This window comes from Thalia democratica, chromosome 2, assembly GCF_965202585.1.
Source record: "Thalia democratica chromosome 2, ktThaDemo2.hap1.1, whole genome shotgun sequence".
NCBI lineage: Eukaryota > Metazoa > Chordata > Thaliacea > Salpida > Salpidae > Thalia > Thalia democratica.
Window position 1 is genome coordinate 43128133 of NC_139166.1, and position 18980 is coordinate 43147112.

An 18980-nucleotide genomic window follows, 5' to 3' on the forward strand; every position below is an offset into this window, starting at 1 on the left:
TCGTGTGTGAATTTGTTTGTAATTATAAAATATTTCTTTTTAAGTATAGTAGATTTTATATAAGCCAATCAAATAATATTTTTAAAGTGTTGTCTAGAAAAGTGTTTTCAACAAAAATGTGATCTCGAAAAAGTGATCCAACAAGACTTTTATATTTTAATATGTTATATTTATATAATTATTTCATACACTAAAAAATATAGGTTTTCCGGGTTTTTATCAAAAATTTTCAAATTACAGTCTTGTTGGCAACCCTAAATGATTAATATAAAAATTTGAAATTTTTAAATTAATTTGTATTTAAAATTTGTTTGCATTGTTCATTAAACAAGTAGATTTTTCAAGAGATTATGGTATATGTTATTGATTTTGTTAGTAAATTTCAATCATTTTGTAATTTAGAGCTGCCTTATCTATGTCTTTATTTTTCTAAAGCACATGGTGGATATTTGGACCTGGTTGGTAGTAAACAAATATTGTATATTATGAATTGTAGTAAAAGTTCCTGTAAAAATCAATAAATAATAGGTGCCCCAATTCAAGTCTATAACTCATTTTTGTTCAAAATTCAAGGTTTTTTTTTATAATTTTGCAAAATCCAGGTTTTATTTTTTGCCTAAATTATTGAATTCTAGATTTTTCTAGGACTCCAGATTTTTTGGGGACCTTATATAAACTAGGTTTAAGTTTGAGTAAAATCCAACAAAATCTGAGTTTTGCATTAAAACTGCAATTTATACTTTAATAATTTATCCAAGTTTTACAGTGATCAAAAACTAAATACTCACACTTATTGTTTATTTCACACATAATTTGAAAAGAAAAAAAAAAATTTAATAGTTTTTTAATCACAGCAAAAATAAAAAGTATATTTAAAATGCGGTCATACACACGAATCAGGGCACACATTATTCAATACTATTTAAAGGATTTTTATTTTATTTTATATGATATTTAATATATATTTACTACCAGGTCAAAATTTTTACCATTCGGTTTTAAAAAAGTAAAGACATCGGTAAGGTACGCACTTTAAGAGGTACGTAACTGCGTAAGGTACGCACAACTGTTACTGTTTTAAATATAAAAATACAATTTAACTGAAGTTTTATTTTAAATAAACAACAAATGATATGCATGCATAAACTTGTAGAGACAATGAAACAAGTTAAGCAGAGTTTATTGTTATATTAAGCAAAAAATAGCAATCTATTTAGTGGCTTTTTGAAAAATGTTTTAGATATTTTTTTAGTTTTGTTAGATCAACGTTTTATTTTTGTTTCTTATATAAAAAAGTAAAAAGAGCGAAGCAGTCTGAATTGCAATGAACAGTCATCTATAGCTAAGCTTTAGGTTAACACTTTAACAGTCATATTTAAGGAAATGATTTCGAAATTTCTAGGTTTAATTTTTGACTAAGTGTTCAAATATTTTAAAACTAGTCAGACTTTAAATGAAACTATTTCAATATTTAAAAACCTTAATTGAGTAGAAATGGTCCAACATTTTTTTTTTCAGTTTAATTTTCAGCAAATAAAACAAACTAAAAAAGAAGCAACGTAAAACGAAAACTCTGAATAGTTTATAATTCAAAATTATAGTACAATTACTATATTTAATTAATTTTGAAAATTAAATTTAAGTTGTTTATTTATTAAAAACAAAAAAGTCCGTAGTTGAAACTTAAAAAAAATATTTTATATAATAAAGTTTGATAAATCTTTAAGTTTCATTTCATTAAAATAGTTGCACTCTCATTTTTATCTACTGATTAAAAATTAACATTTTATTTAAAACAGTTCTAGTACAATTTAATTAAACTTTGGTTAAATGAAAATAATTTTAAACTTAATTATTTTATTGTTTATATTTAGTTTAAGACAAGTACAAGTTTTTATAAAAATAATATTTTTTTGTTTCACAATAAAAAGTTGATTTATTTAAAATGTCAAACATAGTTGAAATGTCACTAGTAGTTACAGTTTTGTATCTTTGCATTAAAGAGCTTGTCTTTGTCTCCGATAACACCTGTAAAACGTTTATAAATATTAAAACGTTGAGTTTTAAATAAGTTTTCTTAAAATAATACTAAATTGTATTTAAAATTTTGATGCGTACCTCTTAAAGTGCGTACTTTACCGATGTCTTTACTTTTTTAAAAGCACTTTGTAGAAATTTGGACCTGGTGGTAAATATATATTGAATATTATCAAAAATAGAAAAAAGTTCCTGCAAACAATATTAAATATTGTGTGCGCCAATTCGTGTTTAAAACCCAAAAATTACTATAGAACCTGTAAAAACCTTGAATTTAAAACTATTTATACATATTACAGAGTTGCCACACACTCAAAAAATTTTTGGTTATGCTTACGAATCGGGGCACACGCTTTTCAACATTATTTGAAGGAACTTTTTCCTAATTTTAAAGATATTCAACATACTTTTGCTAACAGGTCCAAATTTCAAAAAGTAAAGACGTCGTAAGGTAAGAACTTTGAGAGGTACGCACCCGCGTAAGGTACGCAAATTAGAAATTATCTTTTTATAGTTGGTTTTTAAAACTAAACATTTAAAAAATTTTTACAGGTATTATCAGAGACGAAGACAAGCTCTTTAAAGCAAAGTTAGAAAACTGTAACAGTAACTACCAGTGACATTTTTACTATTTCAAAACTTTATCGTCAAATAAATGAAAATTTTATTTTTGTGAAACTTGTATTTGACTAAAACGAAATAAAATTAAAAAAAAAGTTTAGTAATATATTTAGTTAAACCAAAGTTTAGTCAAACTTGTACTAGAACTGTTTTAAAAAGAAAATTAATTATTATTATCAGTAGATAGAAATAAGAATGCAACTCTTCAAAAGAAATTAAACTCTAAAATTTATCAATATTTTTAAGTTTTAACTAACTAAGTTTAAATAACTTTTTAAGTTTAAACCACAGACCATTTTTTAAATAAATATAAAAACAACTTAAACATTGTTTTCAAAACTAATTAAGTATAACAAATATACTGTATTTTTAAAGTAAAGATACTACTCAAAGATTTTGTTTAACTTCGTTTCTTTTTTCGTTTGCTTTGTTTGCTGAAAATTAAATTAAAAAAATATTAGATCGTTTTTATACAGCATGATTTCAAATTTTGAATCAAATTTGAAAATTAAATTCAAGTTGATTATTTAATAAAATGGTCTGTAGTTTAAACTTAAAAAGTTATTAGATTTTATTATTTATATAAACGATGTAGCCTTAGAGGTTATATCGCTAGGTTATATCCTTAGTTGATTCTAAAAGCAACATTAAGCTTTTTGCAGACGACACAAAAATATTTAGCCAATCTAACTTAGTTTTACAATAATCTTTAGATAAAATCTACCATTGATTAAAAGAAAGGAGATTAAACCTAAATCCCAGCAATGTCATGTTTTGAATATTCAGAAAAGTACACCTATTCCAACGTTTGATTTTAAAATAAACAATGCAATCTTACATAAAACTGAAGTATTTAAAGACCTTGGAATTTTTATTTCAGATAATTTAAAATGAACCCATCACATTAACTATATTTACCGTACTGCATCAATTTTATCTCTTAAGCACTAAAAAGCTTTATATCTACGGATTTGGTAATTCTTAAAAAACTGTACCTAGTTTACATCCGTCCTAAGATGGAATACAACACACCTTTATGGTCTCCATATTCTATAAAAGACATCAACCAAATAGAATCTATACAAAGAAAATTTACGAGATTAATCTTTAATCGGTGCAACATTTCATATACGTCATACATAGACAGACTAAAAAAGCTTAATATAAAAACTTTAGAGTACAGAAGACTTGAATTTGATCTCATTACTTTTTTTAAACTGATTAACAATGAAACTACTATTGATTCTCAAACTTTCTTTAAACCTTATGAAAATAATTACTCACTCAGAGGTAATAGTAGAAAATATACATGCAAATATCATTTCTACTATGTTGGTTGGCACAAATCTTTTTTCTATCGTTCGGTAAAAATGTAGATCAAACTTCTAAATGAACTAGTATCGTGCAAAAATCTTAAACATTTTCGATTAAACTTAAAAAAATTTGATTTAAATAAAATATTTACCAGTAAAATTTATAAGTGATTAGTTTTGTTCATCTCTTTAGCCATTGATTTGGTGTGTGGTATGTAGTTTATTGGTAGTTTAATCTGTAAGCTACACCTTCCCCTTATAGATTTTAGGTACTTTTTCAACTTTGATATTTTGGAAGGGCTATTGTTAGTGTGCTTTAGGCTTTAGATTTTAAAATTATTGGATACTCAGTTGATTCCTAAGCTAAATTTGTGAACTGTTGCTGCCACATTTTTGAAGTGATTTTTGACTGAATTTGACGTGGTGAAACTTTAAAACATAACGAGTGGCAAATAGTAGCTGAGATCAATGTTCTGCAAGATGAAGACAGGTTCTGAAGAATTTTGACAGGAGTTGCTTGTTACAGGGATTTGTTGCTTTGGAACGTATAATTGGAGATTGGTGACTTTGGAATCGTTGAATATTTGTTTGTTAAAGTTTTAGTTTATTCAGTGTGTGCCTTGTATAAGTTTTATGTTTATTTAATCACTGTAATTTGTTTTCTTTTTCTTTTTATTTTAGTGTCTTTCAGTTTAAGTGGCTTAAGTTTTAATGCCTAGGTCCTTCGTTGGACAATAAACTTAATAATAATTTAATTTTTAATTATTTCTAATTTAATTTTTATCTACTGATAAATATAATAAATATCTTATCTTAAACTAATATGAACTAATTATTAATTTTTTTTTTGAACTTATTTGGTTTTAATAAAATAAATGTTTCACAAAATTAAAATTTTCATTTATTTGACGATAAAGTTTTGATATAGTAAAAATGTCAAACGTAGTTGAAATGTCACTGGTAGTTACTGTTACAGTTTTCTAACTTTGCTTTAAAGAGCTTGTCTTCGTCTCTGATAATACCTGTAAAAAATTTTTAAATGTTTAGTTTTAAATAAGTATCTCAAACCAACTATAGAAAGATAATTTCTAATTTGCGTACCTTACGCGGGTGCGTACCTTACGCGGGTGCGTACCTCTCAAAGTTCTTACCTTACGACGTCTTTACTTTTTGAAATTTGGACCTGTTAGCAAAAGTATGTTGAATATCTTTAAAATTAGGAAAAAGTTCCTTCAAATAATGTTGAAAAGCGTGTGCCCCGATTCGTAAGCATAACCAAATTTTTTTTTTGAGATTTGATCTTAATAATATGGTTTTTACTAAGCTACAAGAAGCTTTTTACAGATTATAAAAATTCAAAATAATTTTTGAGATATAGCTAGTCAAAGTCGGAGGCAGCAATAGGATCTTTATGGGAGCTGCAAACTAAAACAGAAAAAATAGACTATTTCAATAAATATCCATCTTCTTCTACGTTTTTTTAGATAACTACCTCAAAATTTCAGCAAGTGTTTCTTGATATATTTAGAAAATTATGTTGAAAATAATTAAAAAAAAATTCAATAATAAAAATTTTGGTTAAATTTTATATAAAAAATAAACAAATAAAATTTTTTTTTGTATTTTTGTTCTAAAATTTCTATATTTTAGGTTTTTCAAATTTTAGTTTAGTTTACATCTTGTAGCTTAGTAAAAACTATTTAAAATAAGATTAAATAAAAAAAAAAGTGTTTTAGCTCCATTATATCCTTAAATACACTCTTTAAGAGGTATAACCCCTTGGTTAAAAAAATATTAACTAAACTTCAAAGTAAGAAAAAGGCAGGAACAATTGCAACTCAAACTCCTTAAATGAGTTAATATTTTTTTTTTCATTAGCTTTCTCATTTTCTATTTAATTGATATTACAGATATTATTAAAGTATCAATAAAAGTCACTGAATATAAATGGATTGTAGTTGAATTTTAAATTGTATATTGAATTTATTCAGCTAAATTTATAATAGATATTTTTATACCATTATGGATATTGAAGAATTAACTAGAAAAAAGTGGACTGCAGAAGAGCGTGATGAGTTGATTAAGAAGCAGGAAGAAGAATTAGAAAATTTTATGATGAATGAGAGTAAAAAAATGAAATCTTCTTCTAAATTTGATGAAAAAGAATTTGAAAATATGCTCGAAACTCATCCTATTTTCATGAAAAAAGACTCTATTCTAACTCAAGATGATATTGACAAAAATCCAATTCTTAAAGGATTACAACAAGTTAAATATGATGAAAATGATACTCCACAGGAAAAAGCACTAGCTCATAAAAAAGATGGAAATTTTTGGTTTCAAAAGAAAATGTATTCTAAAGCTCGTCTGGCCTATACTGAAGCTTTGAAAATAGACAGTAAAGATAAACAGTTAGAAGCTGTTCTTTACACTAATAGAGCTGCTGCTAATTTTTATCTGGAAAACTATAGATCATCCTATATAGATGCATATGCTGCTACAAAATTAGAGCCACAACGTTTAAAAGCTTTAATTAGATGTGCTTTGTGTTCTAAAATGTTAAAACGTTATGATCAGACTATTGATTGGTGTAAAATCATTATTAGCATAGAAGCAGATAATGAATTTGCTTTAAAATGTATTGGTGATGCTTGTACTGCTAAAAAAGTAGCTGAAAGGGACCAGAGAAAAAAGAAAATAGAACAGCGTAAAGTTGAAAATAAAAACCAAAAACTTATGGATGAAATTTTGAAAAGAGGTGTTACTTTAGATTCTAAAGTCCTTGAAAAAAATGAGGATTCAGATGAAGAAGAGGAGCAGTTGAGTGAAGTTCAACTATTTATGAAGCAATTAAATAGCCCAACAGGAAAGATAGTTACTCTAAAAGAAAACTTACTGTATTGGCCAGTTTTGTTAATGTACCCAGAGTATAAAACAAGTGACTTCATTGAAGGTTTTGGAGAAAACACTTTTTTTTCTGACCATGTTGAAGCATTGTTTAGCCATAAAGCACCTTGGGATGAACATTATGAATATAGAGTTGGAAATCTTGATGTTTTTGTTGAAAATTATAAAGAAGAAAAACTTTATGAAGTTCCATTGAATGTCAGCTTAAGAAAAATATTATCTTCTCCTAAAGTTGTTGTTCGCACTGGTACTCCTGGCTTTGTTATTTTAGCAAAAAATTCATCTTTCCGTTCAAAATTTGTTGAAAAGTATACCAAAATTTACAAACTTCCTCTATAGACCAATTTTGCTAACAAAAATTATTAAATTATTGCTTCTATTTAGCTTTTTATGTCTAGTCATTAGTCAAATTTTAAAAAATGTAGTATACTAATAAGTTCTTTTTTTTTTGTTTTTACCCTCTGGTATCTACTAAAAATAAATTGTTGAAATAGATCTTATTATATAGTATATATACTAACAACAACATTTTGTTTTAATGAAGTTTTCATAATAAGTATAATAGGTAATTATTGTATAATAAATTTTAGACAATTTTTTTGTAATTAGTTAAAGTTATAAAATATAGTTATAGTTTGTTTTTCTTGTAGTGACTTTAAAATTTAGGAAAGGTATTAAAGATATGGATGAACTAAGATGTCCACATTGTCAAAGTAATAAGTACCGTAATCCTGAATTAGTTATGATGATAAATAATTGCGGTCATTCTTTGTGCAAAGCTTGTGTAAATGTGGTTTTCCATCGTGAATCTAGCAAGTGTACATATAGAGATTGTGGCAGAACTTTGTATAAGAAAGATTTTCGTGTGCAAATTTTTGAAGATTCAAGTAGGTACACACTGAATATGCTACTTTGTGTTATAAATTATAAGCTTAACTCTTCATTGTTCTTGAAATGAAAATTATTAAAATTTAAAAATGTTTATACCAGGGTTTCCCAAACTTTTTTTCAAAGTCCCCCTTTAAAGAATATAAAAAGCTATGGCCCCCTCAAACCTAGAATATCTAGTATAAGTTTCAAAACTATCATTAAAAACATATAAGTCTGTCCTCCACATATTATTAAACTGTATCCTGGTGTATGACTTGATAAATGAAAGGTTTTTTTTTGTAAACAAGATCTTGGACCAAATTTTTGAGCGCTTTTTTTTGTTTAAGACTTTTTTTTGCTCTTCATCAGCGACTCCAGATTATCTAGTGTAAGTTTCAAATTATGACTTCATGGCCCCCTAAATTTTGTCACTTGGCCCACTTTGAGAAACCCTGGTTTATACCATGATTGTATACTTTTTATTTAAAACACTGTTTAAAGAAAAATTTAGTGTTTTATTTAAATCAATTTTATTAATTAACAATGAACACTAAAGAAAACATTCAAAAATTTATACAAATACACTATAGTAAGCCATATAACTCTACAGCAAGGTTTCCAAACTCATCAATAAATCACCAATTTTTTAGATAAAAAAAAAATTTCTTAATGTGTAACAATATCTTGTACTCTTATCAACGGTTGCCATTTTACCTGAAATTTTAAACAATTTTTACATGTCAAGTAGAAAATTTTTTATTTGACACAAAAAATCTACCATATAGATAACATTTTTTTGTCATCATCAAAATTTTTTTTAAATAAACTCATTTGAAGTAGCTTTACAATATCTTTCAGATGTTTTTATACTATTTAATACAGTTTTCTACCTTAAACTTAAGTTTAAACTAAAAATAGATCCAAAAACAAGTACTTTAAAAAACCTGGTTAACTTTGAAGCCTGGAGAAAATTTTCCAAAAGTCTTAACGTCTTATAAAGTCTAATAAAAGTGGCAACCCTGTCTTATCATATTAAATATCTGTTTATTTATATAAATTTGTCACATTGGCAATGTAAAATCACTTAAAATACTTTTAAAAGTTTTTTGAATCCTCAAAAAATTACAATCCAATAGAATTCAAAATAATTTAGAATGGCAAACAAACTTAGTTTACATTTGTTATTTGATTTTTTCCTATACATAGGAAAGTAATTTTTATTCACACTAATTTAAATACTAGCATGTACACCAAGATTGAGTGATAATAACATTGTATGCAAATATGATAGTAGTATTTATCAAAAAAAAAAACTACTATGAACATGTTAAAACAACAACAAAAAAAGAAAAAATAAAGAACTAAATTTAGTTTATGCTAAAGAGATGGGCATAGGGGGGTTCGACATTTTTTTTTTTTAACTTAAACTAACATTGAATATTATATGAAAGCTTAAAGTACAAACCAGTTTTTATAGGATTAGAAATTTTATTTAACTTTTAAAATATTGTAATTTCTATAAAAATTTTCCGATACAATTGTATGAACCCCAAATTTTTTGGGGCCAAATTTCAGGAAATTTAAAAAATCACTAAAATTTATCTTTTCTATCACTCTTTAAGCTAGAGATCTCAAACTTTTGGGGAACGTTCCTTTCATAGTTTAAAAGACTTTGAATGTTGGAATTTTAAAATTAAAAATATTAAAAAATAAAAATTTTAGCTTAAAAAAACAAAAAAAATAGGTTTTTTTTTTTAATAAAAAAATCATTTTTAAAGTTGAAAAAATTCCTGCATTCAATCTTTTTAAAACTTAATAATACACTTTCTGTTAAAATTTGAAGAAGATAGCTTGAAAATTAAGGAGGAGATAGTTTTTAATGAAATGTTTTTTTTTGCGTTTTTAGTTAGGGCAATCCATTAGGAACCTATTGAGGTCACCGACTTTGATTGCTCATATCTCAAAAATTACTTTGATTTTTTTCAAGCAGTTAAAAATGTCTGATAACTCAGATAAAACTCTATAATATAAGATTAACTTGTAAAATTCAAGGTGGACCCCCTATGCCCTTAAAATAATAAAATACTCTTCTTAAGAACTTATAATTCCAATTTATTGGTAGATGTTATATTTGTACATAACATATGTCACTATATATTTTGTATATATAAGTATGTTTATCAGCAACATATAGATCTGTACATTTAGGCAAGTAATAATAAATATTTAAATAGTTTGTTATGAAGCAAAGTTTAACCTTGTTGTATTATTGAGTACTGAAAAAAAGCACTATCTTATACAATAAAAACTTATTATTAACTATTGGAAAACATTTATTTAAAAATATATAAAAACATAATATATTTACATACTAATTTCTTGATAAAACATAATAATGATTTAAAATATTACGCGTTTTAAGGCAGTTTGAAGGAAGTTTCGCGGAGGAATGTCTTGGTTTCTTCAAAAAAACTTAAAAATAATGAAAAATTACAAAAAATCTAAAATACCTCATAACCTCAAAATGTGTTCTTTTTACTTACATGCTTAAAAGTATAACTATGTCCAGTGTATTTATAACTATTTTATTTAAACTGAAGTCTCATCTTTCAATTATGTTATATTATTCCAGTGAGTTATTTTTAATATAGTTTATATTTGTTCTAAGTAAGTTACTTCGTTTCTTGCTTATAACTGTAACTAATTATAATTTATTAAGCAAATAAGATTTTAAATAACCTTTCTTTTTTTTAAGGAGTAGAAAAAGAAGTTGGTATAAGAAAATCGGTTTTGCGAATTTATAACAAGTTAGAAGAAGATTTTGACAGCTTAGACGACTACAATGACTATTTGGAAGAAATTGAAGAAATAATTGATGCCCTTGAAAATGATTTAGATGATAAAGATACTAAATTAAGAATTAGTCATTACAAGTAAGAAATAATTATTTTCATATGATGAATTAATCTTAATAAGTTAATGTAAGTTGATATGCTTATTTATAACATGAAAATTTTGATAGTTTATTAGCAACAAATAAGTTTTAAAACTTAATAATGTACTAGCGTAATGTTAATGTAAAAACTTTTTTTTTCAAATACAGGCTAAACAATGCGGAAACTACTAGAAAAAACGAAATAAAAATTAGACAAAAACGCTCTGAAACTCAGGCAAAACTTGATGGATTAGAAAAAGAACGTCAAAACAAACTTAATCAATACAGAAAGAAAGAAGAAGTTTTAAATGCAAAAATAAAAGAAAGAGAAAATGCTCTTGTAGATAAATTGAAAACTGGTAATTTTGATCCTGGTGATGTGGAGTCTTTTAATATTGATCTTTTTAAGGTTTGGATGTTTATTATTAGTCTTTTGACAACATTTGTTTCAAAAGATTAAATTATTGTTGGAATATGATGAAAGTTTTAATTAAACAAAAAAAATTTTCACTAAGTCATCAATAATGTAAAACTAATTAAAAAGTTAAAAATAAGTACATTAAATAACTTTTTTTTGTTTTTTTTAATATTTATGTACTCTAATGTTCTTTTACAAAAGTTTTCTGTTTCTTATAATGATTCTATAATTATTTTTTGTTTTATTCTAAACCTAAAAAAATCTTATTTTATATGATCAAGGCCATTGAGCAGTTTTTAAAAGCTTAACTGATTCCATTATACTGTGTTCCCACTAATTCAGTTTAGTGTAACTTTGGTTCATTTAAAACTTTAGAAAAACTGAGATTAGTTGATAAAATTGACTAGCAAAGTTTACTTTTTTAAAATAATAATGCATTGAAGTATAAGCTAAATATATGCACACACTGTGGTAGGCAGGGTTGTCACTCGGTCAGGAAATCAGGAAAAGTCAGGAAAAATTTAAAAAAATGACAAAAGTCAGGAAAAGTCAGGAAATTTGATAAAATTAAAAAAAAAGTCAGATTTTGTCAGTTTAAATTTACAAATTTCCTTGTTTTCCAAAGCCTTTAAATGTAAAAATTAATTAAAAGTCCTTTAAAGTCAGAAAAAAAATTCCAAAACTTTCCTAAAAATTTACAAAAATATTAAATTTTATTTCCAATGCCTTCACCTGATATAAATTAGTAAATATCCTTTATAAAACTGCAAAAATTTTCTATTAACATGTTGAACAAGTACCCTACTTGAACAAGCAGATGTTGTAAGCTTTTTAGTATTGGTGATCTGTAGCAAGGACACTTCCATAGTGAAACTGTGATATTTACACAAAAGTTTATCTAGCATAATTTTAGAATCAAAGTGTTTTTTGTTTAAATAATTGAATTCTTTATAACTAAGCAGTTAGTTTAGTATTTTATGGAACAAGTTAATGTGTATATTTATAATTTTTTCAAAGTTGTTTAAGTATATAAATTAAGTTATAAGAAAGGTATATGCCAAGATTAGGTTTACTTATTGTTTGTATATTTTGTAGAGTAACTTAAATTTTTAAAGTAAATAAGAGTATATTTATTTGTTACAATCTTTATACTAAATGATAAGAGGAATTATTTTATACAACAGATATATAGTTTACTTTTTTATATCTTTTTTTTACAGTTACTTAAGTATATTATTTTTTAATTGATTTTTAATTTAAGGATTTTATATTAAATAGTTTGGGTAGTGTTTTATTGAACTAAGTGTACAATTTATATAAATAAAACTGATTTAAAAAAGTCAGGAAAATTTTGTTAAAAAGTCAGGAAAAGTCAGGAAATTTTTCTCAGCTTGATCAGTGGCAACCATGGGTAGGTGATAGATATTGATTTCCAAGTTTAAAAAGTGTTGTTTCCGTAGGTAGGGTGTTTAAAAATGTATCTACAGTCACTTCTTGCGAATCTACGCACATTGTGTTAACAGCTAAAGTGCGTAATTAACCAAGAGAACGTAATCAAACGAGAGGTAACAAACATACCTTCTATATTGGCTGTTTACTTATAATACATTTGATAAAACATAGTCTTGCAATTTTTCCACTTTATTCGTTTACAAAAATAATTTTCCTTCAAGATGTAAATAAATTTAAAAAGCTTTTTAGTATAAATTGTATATGCAGGGTTGCCACATGGTCAGGAAATCAGGAAAAATTACAAAAGTCAGGAAAAAATTGAAGTCAGCAGATACTGATGGCTCAGTATCTGCAAGACCCGTTAACTTATTTTTTTGTCTTAAACCCTTCTTAGTCTTAATCATTTCTAATAGTATAGAAATCACTTAAATAGTAACTTAAATTAAAAACAACTGGTTATAAGTTACACAGCACAATTTAATATACAATATTTAATAACAAATGTAATTTAAAAAATACGTATTAACTCAAGTGAGTTGTACAATAAGTTAATAAAGCTAAAGAATAATTTAATAATTTGCTACTTTCTTTAATAAGCAACAAAATTACAAAAGTTCAAACGCTTAACTGAATTCCACTCAGAGATTCAATTCAAAGTGCTGTTATCAATCAGAGTTCATCAATAACTGACCATTGCTACAACAAGAATAGCATTTTGTATTAAAAATTAGTTGTTAAGCAAACGTCACAGTGCTTTAATAAATTTAAACTTCTCAGTGTTTACAACTACTTAGAACTATTTTGTAAACAATAGTTTGTAAACTTATTTACTATTATCACAACGCAGGGACAAATAGTGATTTCAGTACAAAATGACAAAAGTCAGGAACAAATGGGGGGTTTAGTAAAAAAGTCAGGAAATTTGATAAAATTTAAAAAAAAAGTCAGATTTTGTCAGTTTAAACTTACAAAATTCCTTATTTTCAAAGCCTTCAAATGGTAAAAATAAATTAAAAGTCCTTTAAAAGTCAGAAAAAAATTCTAAAATTTTCCTAGAAATTTGCAAAATTATTTAATTTTCAAAGCCTTTATCTGGTATAAATTAATAAGATATCCTTTATAAAACTGTAAATTTTTTCAATTAACATATTGAACAAGTACCCTACTTGAACAAGCAGATTTTGTAAGCTTTTTAGTATTGATGATCTTTAGCAAGGAAACTTCCATAGTGAAACTGTGATATATACACATAAGTTTATCTAGTATAATTCTAGAATCAAAATGTTTTTTGTTTAAGTAAATAATTGAGTTTTTTATAATTTAGCACTTAGTTAGTATTTTATGTAACAAACTGATGTGTATACTTTACCTCTTTATAATTTTGTCAAATTTGTTTAAATCTGTAAAATAAGTTATATGAGAGGTGTATGCCAAGATTAAGTTTACTTAGATATATTTAGACCTTTTAATGTAATTAAGTACCATTTAACTACAAGACAAATAAATTTTTTCATTATAAACTTTATTAAAAACTTAAGCGCTTTCGGAATGTCCAAATTCCCTTATCAAAATGCTAAACACTCCCTAGTTAAACTAACACAAAACAAATTGAGTGAAATTATATCATTTGTAAAAAACACAACTAATTAAAACGACAAGTAATTAACAAAAATGGATTTTTATAAACAATTGTTATAAAATTACAATTGTTTTTGTTAATTACTTGTCGTTTTAATTAGTTGTGTTTTTTACAAATGATATAATTTCACTCAATTTATTTTGTGTTAGTTTAACTAGGGAGTGTTTAGCATTTTGATAAGGGAATTTGGACATTCCGAAAGCGCTTAAGTTTTTAATAAAGTTTATAATGAAATATTTATTTGTCTTGTAGTTAAATGGTACTTAAGTTTACTTATTATTTGTATTTTTTGTGGAATAATTTAAATTTTTAAAATATATAGTAGTATATTTATTTGTTACAAATTTTATACTAAATGATAAGATAATATTTTATACAACAGATATATAGTTTACTTTTTTATGCATTTTTTTACAGTTACAAAAGTATATTCTTTTTTAATTAATTTTTAGGTTAAAGATTTTATATTAAAAAGTTTAGGTAGTATTTTATTAAAGTAAGTGAATAATTTATATAAGTAAAACTAATGCTAGGAACTGCTGAAAAAAAAAGTGTCTTTTTTCAGACATGCTGTGTTTATAAAGTAATAATACAAGTATTTTGCTGATAGAGTTGTTTATTGCAAATACATCAATCATACAAAGATGGTTCAAGTGATGTAATGGAAGTTTGATGATTGAACTCAGCAAAAAAAACTGTTGTTTTAACCTGTATTAGAATTAGATTGAAAACTTTATATAGTTTCAAAGTTAGCTTATGTATTTTAGAATAAGTAAAATAGGTTTGATTTAGAAAAGTCAGGAAAATTTTGGTAAAATATCAGGAAAATTTTCTCAGCTTGATCTGTGGCAACAATGTGTATGTGTATATATAAAAAATCTTCTTAGTTCTTTACCCACCTAAAATTAAACTTGTCTGGCATGCAGGGTTGCCAAAAAACCTGGATTTTGAGAAATTAAAAAAAAAACTGGAATTTTTAACAATTTTAATATGTTAAGTAGTAAAATTTTGATTTGACAAAATAATCTATCCTTAAGATAATTTTTTTTTCATCATCAAAAACTTTTTTTACTAAAAAACACATTTAAAGTAGCCTTACAGTATGTTTTCAATGTTTTTATACTATTTAACACAGTTTATTACCTTATACTTAACTTTAAACTAAAAATAGACCCAAAAATTTGTACTTTTAAAAACCTAGAGGAAGTTTTGAAAACCTGGAGAAAATTTGCTAAAAACATTTGGCAACCCTGTGCATGGTGTTAGAAAAAGATCTTTTTCTACTACCATGCAAGACAAGTTTAGTTTTCCATTTTAGGTGGGCAAGAAAAAAAATTATTGAGTTGAAATGAAACTTTATACTATAAATATTGTCAAGAATTGAACTTTGTACCACGTTTAATTTAAAAGTATAAATGGGGATAAGACACCTAAAATACAAAAAACAAAGACTTAGAGCAGGGGTCGGCAGGCCAAAAAAGGAAGGTTTTTTATGTGATTTAATAAACATATTTAAGGATAGTTTTTTCGAACAAAAAAATTCAGGTGATAGATTATATTTTAAAGATAACACTAACATTTTATTTTTGATTTTCGAGAATTTAGTATATTGAACTAGTTGAAACGAAATTTTAATGCGGCCCGCGGGCCACAGTTTACCGACCCTTGCATAGAATTTAATACGTTCCTTATGAAAGGCACAAACTAAAAATTCAAATATTTTCAAAATACTTACTTCTGTAATACTATTGGCATTTTCTCATTTTCGAAAGAGCATATTTGTATAAAAACTCACGCTACGCTCAACTAGGCTTTTAGTTTTGGCTGCGTAGCAGATAGCTTTAAGCCATTGCGGCTTTTCGCTGCATTTAATTGTGAATGGTTACGATCTTGTTTAAGCGAATTTAGTTCGCTTTTGTATTGCTTTATGGTATTAGTTTAAACTAACACTTAGTTTTTAGCTTCTTTGATTCATGTATTTTAGTCTTTTAAATTTATTAGTTTTATGTTGTACAAGTATTTTATTATTTTTTCGTTTTGCAATTTTATTGTATATACATTTAATCACCACAGACTCGAAATACGTTTAACAGTAGTATAAGTAATTCATTTATGAAACCTTTAGTAAATGGTAAATAAATCATATTTGTTTATTTATAATAAATAAAGATATTAAGTATATATCGTTAAAATAGCGTGTTAATTCAGTAATTGCCAGGTCCGCGTATAACTTAAGTAAAAATATTGTTAGATCAGTTCACTTCCAATGTTTCTTGATATGTTTCTTTTCATTATTGCTGTCAAAAAACATAAATTCATGTAAAAAAACTTATAAATATTTTTTCAAATTATTATTTTTGTATTTTGTTAGAATTCTAAAACGCGTAACCAAAGGAGTGCGTAGATTCACAATAGGTGACTGTGATCAATTTCCTGATAAAGTGTTGGTAAATATAGGTTTTTCTTTTAGCTTTGCACATAAATTTATAGGCTTAAATTTATGCTTTGACGCAATTGTTTTCCAAACTCATTTTATGCTTGTTCACTAAACAGAAGTCGGAAAATAATCGCCACTTTTACTAGCTATATACCCATTTAATTTTTTGTCCCTTACAAAGTCATGGCTTACTGTAACCAAATTCGCTTCAAAGGGACGATATCGGTCAATTTAGAAAACTCTGCTTTGAGAAATGGCAACTGAGCAATGTTCATTTGTACAACTAACTTACTTGAATATTTTAAGATTCTTACTTACATAGTCAGGGTGGCCACTAACCTGGAATCCTGGAAAAACCTGGAATTTTAAATAACTTTTACATGTAAGTAGTGAAATTTCAATACAATACAAAAATTATATTCTATAGTTAAAATTTTTTTGTCGTCATCAACATTTTGATTTTATTATAAAACTGGTTTAAAGTAGCTTGCTAGTTTTTTCAATGTTGTTGTACTATTTAACACATTTTTTACCTTAAATTTAATTTTAAACTAAACAAGTACTTTCAAAAAACTGAAAGAAATTTTGAAAACCTGGAAAATTTTTTCAAAAACCAGTGGCCACCCTGTATAGATTACTTTTAAGTGTTAAAAAAAATGTTTTGTTAATTTACTGAAGTAAAGATATAAGTTAAACAGTTATCACAATCACATTTTTATATTATCTTCAAGAGTTCAACTTATGAATCAAATAACGATGAAGAATATGATCAATTTGGCGATAAAATAATCATCGAAAAGGTAGACGAAGAAATGGAAATTTGCGATGAGCCTTTTGTGTACAAACCAGTCAAACTATACTTTGAAGGACCAAAAATACCTCATGATCTTGAAGAAGAAGGGTACCTAGTTCATGTGATTGAAAGTAACGAGACAGCGCAAGCAGGTGGTTACATTTCCACGATTGCTTGTCACAGAGCGTTAAGCGACGCATTTGCTGGACTCTTTCACAAGTCGTCATCTACGGCAAATTCGCTGTTTTAAATACTTTTTTGGAGTATTTTTTATGTTTCATAAGCAGGTACTCCATTTGTAAATTTCAGTTCTTCTTTTGTAGTCAAATAAGCTAGGTTAATTGCATAAATTTTTACTTTTTTTATTAATGCCTACACTATCAAATTTAAAAAAAAAAAAAATTGTTGTAATTTTTAGCTGGTGAAATGATTATTTAAATTTTATAAGTTTTGCCACTTATAATAAATAAAAACGATGAATAGTAAACAAAAATATTAAATTAAGTATGTATATGTGTAGTTAACAAGATGTAGTTATCTAAAAATAAATAAATTAAAGAAATGGGCCGTCTAAGCATTTTTTAAACAAAAATTAACTTAACCTTTTTTAACATACCCAAAATTGCACAAAACTAAAAAAAAATTCCAAGTAAATTTCTTAGATTTTTAAAATGTTTTCAAACAAGCTTTAGGTAATATCAGGGTTGCCAAAAAAACTGGAATTTCGAACAAAATCACTAAAAACTATGTTATTTTAATCAATTTCTGTATATTATGTAGTAAAATTTTAATTTGAAACAAAAAAAATAAATAAAAAGTTTTTGTTATCATCAAAACTTTTTTATTTTAAATAACACATTTAAAGTATCTTTTTAATGTTGTTATACTACTTAGCACAGTTTTTAACCTTAGCTTTAAACTAAAAATATACCCAAAAACGTATACTTTTAAAAACCTGGAAGAAAGTCAGAAATTTCTCAAAAAAGTTTGGCAACCCTGTAATAAGTTCATTTTTCAAAGTACTATAAATTCAATAAAAATTATTGTGCTACCTTTTAAGCTAAGTGCGAAGAGATCAAGTTTAAGGATATATTTATAAGGTTATATAATAAATCATAACCTAAAATAAATTTGTTACTTATATCACTTGATTTAATAATTTTAAAGACAAAACTGCAATATTGTTTTTGTAACCAACAAAAGCTTATAAAAAAAAAAAAAAAAAAACTTTTTAATTGTAAAATGTTTTATCCTTTTACTAATATGATAGAAAAACACCATTTAATTTGTATATTTCACTGTAAGCTATTCAAAAAATTACATTAAATAAATTTTAATTATGCGTATCATTGTAACCTACTTTAAAATTTACTCTAATCAAATTAGTATTGAAATATTTTTAGATTCCCGCTTAAACGAGGTTTTGTAATATTACATTTTTTTTCTAAGAGACTTCGTTCAAAAAAATTTGCTGAAGTTACAGAATATTTAAGCTTGCAAATAAGTTTACTTTAAAACAAACAATTATGTTAAATAACTTATCATTATAAGAGTTATC

The 18980-nt window shown here is 25.4% G+C and overlaps 2 protein-coding genes across 2 annotated transcripts; both read left to right on the forward strand.

Annotated features, from left to right (window-relative positions):
- Positions 1-5966: 5966 nt before the first annotated feature.
- LOC145829679 (hsp70/Hsp90 co-chaperone CNS1 homolog) lies at positions 5967-7225 on the forward strand. Its single transcript, XM_082937535.1, has one exon. The coding sequence runs from the start codon at positions 5994-5996 to the stop codon at positions 7215-7217; it is 1224 nt and encodes a 407-aa protein (XP_082793661.1). The 5' UTR covers positions 5967-5993; the 3' UTR covers positions 7218-7225.
- Positions 7226-7532: 307 nt separating this feature from the next.
- Positions 7533-17864, forward strand: LOC145829520 (CDK-activating kinase assembly factor MAT1-like). Its single transcript, XM_082937346.1, has 4 exons — positions 7533-7765; positions 10504-10681; positions 10852-11092; positions 17361-17864. Exons 1-4 carry the CDS (start codon positions 7561-7563, stop codon positions 17670-17672), a joined length of 936 nt encoding a protein of 311 aa, XP_082793472.1. The 5' UTR covers positions 7533-7560; the 3' UTR covers positions 17673-17864.
- Positions 17865-18980: the final 1116 nt, after the last annotated feature.